Here is a 10,000-nt window from a genome sequence, read left to right as displayed (position 1 = left end):
CACAGTTGTTTATGTACTGTGTATTACCTCGACCAGTAACCATAGCAACTCCAGACAAGTTTCTTTATTACTTTAAAATTGATAGTTTTAATAGTTCTCCTTTTCCACCCTGGACTGTCTGGTGACACATATTAGGCATGTATCGTCTTCCTGAGGGAGTGCTTGTGTGTGTGTGTATGTGCGCTGACACTGATTTGGTAGGGGGTATGGATCTGTATGGTGCAGGAGGAGATCTATAGGCCAGTTAAGAGCGTGAGCTGGCCTTTAGTGTCTTTCTCCCCTCCATGTTCGGTGTCTCATATGAATGCTTCAAGATGTTTGAGCGGGGGAAACAAATACTAAGAAGTTGGAAATTATTCTCATCCATCAAGGTATTATGTTTTTGAAATGAGATTACTGGCTGATATGACTTCGGGTTACGCACTCAGCTTTCGGTCATAAGAAAGGAATAGAAAAGACATTGTTTCATTTTTGAGGTTTCACAAAAAACAACAACCAACATGAAGTCCGATACTTCTGCATCCCGATGTGACCGGAGACATGAGCTAAGAAGGTGGACGTCTCAGAAGGGGTCCGCTTTCAGTTCATGTTTTCTTTCAGTTCGGGCTATTGTTAGGGCAGTGGGGTGTACACACAGACACACACACACACACACACACACACACACACACACATACACTCACACACATCTCTCTCTCTCACTCACACACACACACACACACACACACACAAACACACAAACAATCCTCTGGCCATCTGAGGGTCATTGTTCTAACTCCCCCCTGAGAGTATAGCAAACTCTTGTTTCTCTATACTGTTACACACTCAACAATCACACACACACACACACACACACACACACACACACACACACACTGTATATGGTTGTGCTCTGTGTAGCTTCATTGTCTTATTCATTTAGTTCCACACCATACTGACCACACACTGAGACACATCCGCATGCGCGCACAAATAAAACACACACACACACACACACACACACACACACACACACACACACACACACACACACACACACACACACACACACACACACACACACACACACACACACACACACACACACACACACACACACACACACACCTTGTATACAGAGACACATGCAGCCCTTACAAACTCCCTTCCACACAATCACTCACACATTCCCAGCCTGGTCACAGTGCAGGCTTCAGGCCAGAAGATGTGATTCAGTGTGTGTGTGTGTGTGTGTGTGTGTGTGTGTGTGTGTGTGTGTGTGTGTGTGTGTGTGTGTGTGTGTGTCTCACTTGGCTGGCTGAAACCCCACCACAACAGTTGCACACAAGCAGGCCCAGCCCTGGTTGGTGCTTAGGCTGGCATGGGTAAGATGGTGGGATCCCTCCTCTCTTCTCCCCTCTTCTGTTTTCTCTCTTCTCCTCTCCTGTCCTGTCTTCTCTCCTTCAGCTGGACATCTGGCAGCCAGTCGCCCCATGCAGCCTCACAGTGGACCTGTACCACCATCTGGGCCTGCTGGCTCACAGAGCAGTCTACTGACTCTGTCGGCCTCATTGCCTGTACACATCTTTCTTCCCCCTTGTCTCCCTCTCTCTCTCTCTCTCTCTCTCTCTCTCTCTCTCTCTCTCTCTCTCTCTCTCTCTCTCTCTCTCTCGTCATGAAGAGCATGGCTCAGTTAGGGGAGAAATGGTGTGTAAGGGTGTTGCCTTGTTTTCAACTGGTGAAATGGACTGATTTTTTTGAGTGTTTCTTTTCAATGGTTTTCAAATGGCGTTTTAAAAGTCAAAAGTCTCTCTGGCTTGGTTTATTGATTTATGTCTGTCAGGATATGTCCTGAACAAGCTGACTTATGTTATGCTATATTTACACAAGTTTATAGACCACTGCCTATCTAAGCAAGCATGTGGATATGTTTAGGCAAGGTACATAGTATTCAAGTTTATAAACCACTATCTCTCGCTATCTCCATAATCTCTATCTCTCTTGCTCTCTCTCTGTTGTAGTAGTAGTGGTAGTAGTAGTAGTAGTAGTAGAAGTAGTAGTGAGGGTGTGTGTGTGTGTGTGTGTGTGTGTGTGTTTGTGTGTGTGTGTGTGTGGAGTGTGACCGTATTCCTGTCAGTGGTTTAAATGCATTGGATCTGCCCTCACGTTCTTGTGCCTCATCTGCCTCATCACACACACACACACACACACACAGACACACACACACACACACAGACACACACACACACACACACACACACACACACACACACACACACTCAGAGCATCCCAGCATTGTGACACTCTATTCTGAATCATCACTAAGTGACCAATCACCACAACAGCATGAATAAGACCAAGGAATGCAGACATGTGGCTGAGGAGGGAAAGAGAGGTCTGTTTTTAAGCACTGATGCACACACATATATAGACTGATACACACATATATATGCAAACTGATACACACAGACTGATAAATATGCAGACTGATTCATTCAATATTATCCTGAATAAAATGTAGGAAGAGAACGAGAGGAGAGAGTCTTCTACAGCTCAACATACTGTACAAGAGCGATTCACAAAGATTCATAGACCGGATGAACTAAAGAACTGAAGAGAGATCTGAAAATAGGTATTTATACTACACATAGACAGGTTTTATAAGTTTAAGATAATAAGATCTGCTGTGTAGAACAACTAATGAGAGATAGAGAAATTGTTATTCTAGACAACAGACACATAGCCTAATAGAAGTTGAAGGTCATAAGATCCCCTGAAGGAGCTTAAAAGAAATAATGCCTGCTTCTCTCCTTGCCTCCCCTCCTGTTTGTGGAGAGAGCTGCAGGCTTAGGCCTAATGAGGAGAACAGCGGCGTGTTGAAACGCCCTGGACCCGTCTTAGCTTGTTTTACAAGGGCCTCCGGCTGCCTAGCAGGACACGGATGGCCTAGGGATCACGTTTAAAGGAAAGCGAAAGGCAGGAATTTGCTTAGAGTTATGCAGGTGTATGTCTGTGACAGGACAAGGGTGGGGGGAAGGGAGGTGGAGAATACCTTTTCACATAGACATGTACATCTAAATGTCTAGGTATACATGTCTATGCCTTTTCACCCTGCTGACCAATTGGAGATGAGCTTTGAATAATAACAGCGCCGGGTTGGCATTTGATATGGCACCTGGCTGTCTGATTGGATAAATAAAAAGTGTGCTTTTTTGTGACAGACGTTACAGCCCCTTTGATTGGTTGCCGCAGTAGCCAATTAGTGGCCCTCCCCCTGGGGTCAGTGGATGTGGACCTCAAAGCCGAGTTGGCGGCGGTCGTTTGATTTTTTATAGAAGGCAATTACAGGGGGGATGAGTATAATGAGCACTTAGCAGAGTAGTGTGTGCCTGTGCAGGGCAGCCTGGAGGCAGTCGTGGGTATGAACAGTATTCATGTGTGTGTCTGTGTAAGTGTGTGTGTGTGTAGGTGTGAGTGTGTGTGTGTGTGTGTAAGTGTGTGTGTGCCTGTGCAGGGGAGCCTGGAGGCAGCCGTGGCTATGAACAGCACGGTGTGCTGGGGTTTCATCTTTTGGATATTCCTGGTTTTCATCCAACGTGCCACTTTTAACTTTTAACAAACTCAGCCTGCCGTCGCCCAACCCCCCTCCTCGCATGTTCTTGGAGTTCAGCTAACAGAGAGCAGAACTGCGAATGGACACGGATTGACTTGTTGTTTTGAGCTGTGCACTTGAAGCTAGAAAGATTAGGCTTCATGTGAGCTATGATGAGATGTGTGTGTATTACGACTCACTTTGGAAGGAAGGAAGGAGGCAAGCATCTGCAAAACTCATCAGCAGTCTATTGTGGACTGAAATGCGGCTAGCTAGAAGCAATTGCAGTGAGATTCTTTGTGTACAGTCAAAGTAAAAATGTATTTTTGACCAAAGAAGGGATTTAGATTCACTTCAATGTTTTCTTTCTTTCTTCCTTCTTCTCCTCCTCCTCCTCCTCCTCCTCCTCTCCTGCAGCACTTCACCGAGCTCCTGGATGACCTATCCCAGGATGCTTTGCTGGGCCAGCTGCTGAGCGACCCCTTCCTGTCCGACCGGGGGGAGGCCATGGACATTGAGGAGGAGCTGACCCCGACCTCCCCAGTGCCCCCCCACATCCAGGCCGAGCACAGCTACTCGCTCAGCGGGGACTCCCGGCCCCAGTCCCCCCTCTCACACCTGCCCGGAGAACCAGGCAGCGACGCAGGTGAGCACAGGAACAACAGATGTGTGTGAAAGAAGAAGATAAGAAAAGCATAGGAAGATGAGATGAGAGAAACAGTGGACAGAGATAGAGAGAGAAATCAGGGAATTGGAGAATCTGCTACAGATGTGAAGAAATATAAGCTGAAAGAGACAGAGGAGAAAGGAGAGAAGAAGTTCAGAGGAAGAGAACAGTGAGACGAGAGGCACAGAGACGGAGAGAGAGGTAGCCTTCAGCAGAGGGGAATACCTGATACAGAGCAAGTTGGAGGAAACACAAGAGTGCAGAGAAATGGAGAAAAGTAGGTTGAAAGAGTTCTGACAGAAGTGAGAGGAAGCGGTGAGGACGTTTAGAATGGGAGAGAAAGACAGAGAGATTAGATGGAGAAAGATGAGAAAAAGAGAGATAAAATAGAGGGAGAGAACATTTTGAAAGAGAGTAAGATGAGAGGAGAGAGAAAGAAGAGAGAGATATAGGAAAAGGAGAGAAGGAATATTGCCTTTGGAATTGTATGAAAGTAGGATGAGACAGATGGAGGAGAAGCAAGAGAGGCTCTGGCCTTCAGTGAAGCCTTTCCATCACAGACCTCTTCAGTGATGATACTGGGCTGGCAGTAAGGCCTTTCCATTACAGACCTCTTCAGTGATGATACTGGGCTGGCAGGAAGGCCTTTCCATCACAGACCTCTTCAGTGATGATACTGGGCTGGCAGTAAGGCCTTTTCTTCACAGACCTCTTCAGTGATGATACTGGGCTGGCAGTAAGGCCTTTCCATCACAGAACTCTTCAGTGATGATACTGGGCTGGCAGTAAGGCCTTTTCTTCACAGACCTCTTCAGAGATGATACTGGGCTGGTATGTGGCCGTGTGATAAAATAAGACCCTAGGAGGCCCTGGTGAAGAGGCCTCATTTCCACAGTGACGTGTGAACCGTGCCCATGTTTCAGAAGGCAGATGAATTCCTTGCCAGTGTGTGCCTCTGTGTGTTGGCTTGTTTGTTTCTCTGTTTTGTGCACACAATATGTTTACACAGTGTGCCTTAAGAACCTTTTTAAAAAGTAATCTACCTTCTAAAGATGTATTCATCATGCTCAAGAACCACACAGACACATACAGTGTGTTCTGGTGAGAAATGAATGATTTGTTTAGTTTTGTTTGCTGTTTTGTCTGTTGTTTGTATGTTTGTTTATTTATTTATTGCTGCTTACCCAGGTGACTCTGAGGGAGACGATTGGTCCATGGAGACGGAAGACAAGAGCCTCAAGATGGAGCCCCTGCTGTGTGACCTCCCCACCCTGACCCTCACCGTCACCGGCCAGGCCGCGTCCTCTGACCCTGTAGCCAAGGCAACCACCTCCAAGGCAACGGCCACCCTCACGCTGGCCAATCCCCAGTCCACAGAACTCAAGATTAAGGTAAGACTGTGTGTGTGTCCTGTGTGTGTGTGTGTATGTGTGTGTGTGTCCTGTGTGTGTGTGTGTGTGTGTGTGTGTGTCCGGTGTGTGTGTCCGGTGTGTTTGTCCGGTGTGTTGGGGCTGTCATTCTGTCTGTGTCTGTCAGTACGTTTCCCCAAAGCCTAATCGCTTCAACAGGGTCCTGGCATTGTCCAGGACATTGATGTCGAAGGCCAGAGGATTGATTTCACCTCATGAGTTGGGTTTCAGGCTCACAGGATTGCTTTCAAGATGAAGCTCTCACTGATAAAGTCATTAGGCCACGGTGACGGCTAACTGGGTCAGTGGCGGCACACTGGCATGGCTCGACATTGGGCACTGGTGAAGAGAAAGCACCGCTCAGCTTCCTGTGATCTTACGGAGTTCTTCCTTCCTCTGATATTTTTAATGCTTTGCTTGGTGCTCCTGTATTTATCGCTAGTTAGTTAGAACACTGAACTTGAAGCACACGTATGCTGCACTGCAGTATGTGAGGAAATTACATTTTGTTCCCCTGTATGTGATCGCTGCCTGGTTCTTGTCATGACCAGACGCTGGTGGGTTGGCCAATCCAGCAGCTCACTCTGGCATGAGTCACTAGCATCTAACAGTGCAGATAAGAACACAGAAGTGATAATGGATGACACGGCATTTGGGTAGCAGAAAATAACTCTTGCCACACATCTTTTCTTAACTTACAGGACAAACTGCCGTAACATGTTCTAAATGGATGGTTGCCATGGCCAAAACCCAGTCGTTAGTTCCATACCTCTCATTGCCTATACATCATATCCATTCTGTGGAGGCTACGCTTTGTAAGATCACTGTGGTCTTTAGTCCAAGTGTAGTGGAATAGTGCTTAAAGCTATTTTCAGGCATATGGAACATGTTGTTCTCTGTCCTTCCGTCGGTCCACTAATCTTTTACTATGACACAAAACAACAGTTAATTTAAACTTTACAACGAACTTGGCGAATGGATATTCAAGTGTCACACAATCGGAAAAATGGAACTACTTGAACGTCATAGATCAGAACAGAATTGACATTCTAAAGAAAGTGTCACATGGGGCATTTCAACCGTCCCGTGGAATAAATAAGAAACACTCTGTGCTTGGCCTGTAGTTTTTACACAACCCCTTTAAAGGTCTTTGTGGGGGGAGATATGTGCTACTTTTGTCTGTCTTAGTGTTGGCACAAAAAAACTGTTTGCAGAAACAATATTGTGCAGTACAGTTTTGTGGGCAAACGTCCCCTCCGGGGTTGACTGACAAACTTTGTTCTCAATTTCTTTGTTGAACACGCTCCTTGTTATGCAAGCAAGCATTCTGCACATACTGTACACAACACACACACACACATACACACACACACACACACACACACACACACACACACACGCACACACACATACACACACACTGCTTGCGGGCGTGCTGAAATGTCAAAGTCTCTCATGCTCAGGCTTGTGTTGTGTTTTGATGGACAGGTGAAGGATGACGGCGAGACCTTCACCCCTCAGATTAAACTAGAGCCTCACGAGGTGGACCAGTTTCTCAACCTGTCCCCAAAAGGTAAGACTCCTCTCCATTCCTCTCCTCTCCCTCCCCTCTCTGACTTGGTCCTTGACCCAGTCCTAACCCAGTCCTCTTCCAGGCCAGTTCTACAGGAAGCCCAATCCAAGGCATTCCAAGGAATTGAAGGCATTGTACATCAGGGATTTTGATTAAGGCATTAATGAAAAATCCTCCATTTAGTTCATGCATCCATGCCAAACTGTTCTCCAAGTAGTTTTAGTAATGGTTTGGTACAAGCTTGAATTTTCACACATGCAAGCTGTAGGCTGATTCTAAGGATAGTAGACCTGAACAAGAGACCTAATTCCTATAAGGAAGTCCCCTTTAATAGGATTTCACAGTTGGTTGATTTGTTGATTTGAGTACTCAAGTGCACCCGAAGATAACGAACACAGCCTACAAATAACTAATTTGGGGAACATCCGCATGGCAACGGTGTGTATAAAACAGAACGCCATACTTCCAAACATTCATGTGTTACCTCTTGCCTAGTCAGACATTCCACTGCAGTGTTATTTATCTTCTACTCATATAGAGGTTGTCAGCTCCACCAAGCACAGGTAGTGAACACACTGACAAGATCCACCTGAGCTGCGTTCACATGTCAGCAAATGACAACAGAACTAGCCAAGCGGCTAACATCGCTAACGTCGCTGCTTAAAATACAGTAACCTTGTGGCTCCTCTGATTTAGCACCCTGTGAACTGTATTGTTGTTATTACCACCACATAACTGTTCTCCTAGACTGGAGAATCTAATGTAACAGTGTGAAACGTTATGTATGATGATGGGGTTTATGGAAGAAGCTGATTGGCTACATAAGCCAGTGCTTTAACTCCAGTTCAGTTCAGTGATCTAGACAGGCACTCTGAAATATCTACATCTCTAATGTTCATGGTATAGGCCTAAGTTTAGCTACTTTAAGTTTAGCTACTTAGGCCACGGACTATGCAGTTCTGTGGTCCAGGTCAGACCACTCTTGCGAAAATGTGGAACATTTAGTAGTTAGCAGTTGTAGTTTTTTTTGGTAAGAAACACAGTGCTATACAGTATACCTCTAAACTACTATCTTACATGTGAGTGTAGGTCTACACACATTGCTCATTGCATGTAATAAGTGAACAGAACACCATGTTCTTTTGCTTCTGACAACTGACAACTAACATAGTTTGTGTATAATTATCCTCCTCATTTTTCCTCTGAAATTAATATATACCTTTGTATATGCTCATATATTTGATATACACTAATATATTAACTGAATGTTTCACAATATGCTTATACTTGCTTATATTATTGTATTCACTTCATGTTCCAAAGATACGGTTAGATTCGATTTGATGTGTTAGTATGTTAGATTAGTATACAACAGATAGATTTGGATCAAATGATTTATGACTTTACGATTGGACATTCCATGAGTGAGGATATCCTGTTACAATCTCAATCGGACTCTTCACCTCTACTTATCACTCCGCATTTGATACACATTAGCCGGTTATCATTGTACATCAACATTCCACTCATTTAAAGCGAGAGAGCAGATAGGTATATAGGTAGGTGAACGTTATGTTTGACCATTTTTGAGTTAGAAAAGTGAGCAAATGGAGTAGGGGAATGTACAAACTGACCCCTCATGCGAAGACAGGTGTAATAAATGAATGAATAAATAAAAGCGAGTGTAATAAATTAACACAATGAGCACAAATAGCCTTTCTCACTCATCTGACTGCAGACTAACAGTTATCGTTCCTCAGCAACGCTTGACTCCGAAAACTTAGGTTGGAAGTATTTTTTGGTGCAGAAAAAGAAAACACAAAATCGAAAGAAACGAAAGCAATTACATTCTGCTGTCTTCAAATTCAAACGTAGAACCGTTGTGTAAAAGCAATAACACACTCGTGTTAGTGGGTTTAGTTAAGGACACCCTCACAACCTCGTGCCAACGGCTGAATCACAGCTGTGAGGAAGTCCTTACCCAACCCCACTCTCACTCCTGTCATAATGCTTAATTATATTAATTATGTGATATACCAGCCTAATGAATCCCCTTCGGGTGTTGTCCTCATCAGCCCTTGAGTCTCTCCAGATGCCCCCCACCCCACCCAGTTCCCATGGCAGCGACTCTGAGGGCAGCCAGAGCCCCATACACCCCTGCGCCCCCGCCAGCCCCACACAGACCCCCGCCGCCCTCAAGGTGGCGCCACGCGCACCCTCCTCCCTCTCCAACTCTCCACTGCTTACCGCTCCACACGTGAGTAATACACACACGCACACACAAACACACACACACACACACACACACTGAGGCATACACACACGCACACACACACACACACACACACATACACACACACACACACTTACACACACTGAGGCATACACACACACACTCTCTCTCTCTTCTCACTGCCCTACACTGCCTGTTGGAGATGTTTGTTTTCCTTTAAAGCCCCATAACTGTCTCCAGTCCACCGGGGGGTTGGACGAGTGTCCTTCTCTCTCAGCTGGACTTGTTGTGAGATGTTGTTTGTTTGGAATGTAAGACTGGAAACATTGATAGTCCCCCGTAAAGAAAACTAGACTCCCAAAAGAAGAGAAAAAAGAAAAGAAATGAACATCAAAGTTCAGCAAAAACAAGTGTTTAAATGGAAGGAGATCAAACTTACTTACTCTGTTTGTTTGTTTTTCTTTTTCATCTCTCTCTCTTCCTTATCTTTCATTCCCTCACTTTCTGCTCCCTCTTCCTCTTTTTTTATTTCTCTCTCTCTCCCTCT

The 10,000-nt window shown here is 45.2% G+C and overlaps 1 protein-coding gene across 3 annotated transcripts in view; it reads left to right on the top strand.

Moving 5' to 3' along the window:
• Positions 1 to 10,000, top strand: part of creb3l2 (cAMP responsive element binding protein 3-like 2) — a 34,491-nt gene that overhangs the window by 16,973 nt on the left and 7,518 nt on the right. For 2 of the 3 annotated variants that reach the window (XM_080850957.1, XM_080850956.1), the window contains exons 2-5: positions 3,989 to 4,217; positions 5,427 to 5,629; positions 7,136 to 7,220; positions 9,296 to 9,477. In XM_080850957.1, coding sequence (XP_080707083.1) covers positions 3,989 to 4,217; positions 5,427 to 5,629; positions 7,136 to 7,220; positions 9,296 to 9,477 — 699 coding nt within the window. Of the gene's footprint in view, positions 1 to 2,592; positions 2,612 to 3,988; positions 4,218 to 5,426; positions 5,630 to 7,135; positions 7,221 to 9,295; positions 9,478 to 10,000 lie in introns of those variants that run through there. The other variant, XM_080850958.1, reaches the window with a different exon arrangement.

Source organism: Sprattus sprattus, assembly GCF_963457725.1.
Source record: "Sprattus sprattus genome assembly, chromosome: 14".
Classification (NCBI taxonomy): Eukaryota; Metazoa; Chordata; class Actinopteri; order Clupeiformes; family Clupeidae; genus Sprattus; species Sprattus sprattus.
The sequence above is the reverse complement of the archived record's forward strand: the minus strand, read 5'-3'. Positions and strand labels throughout refer to the sequence as shown.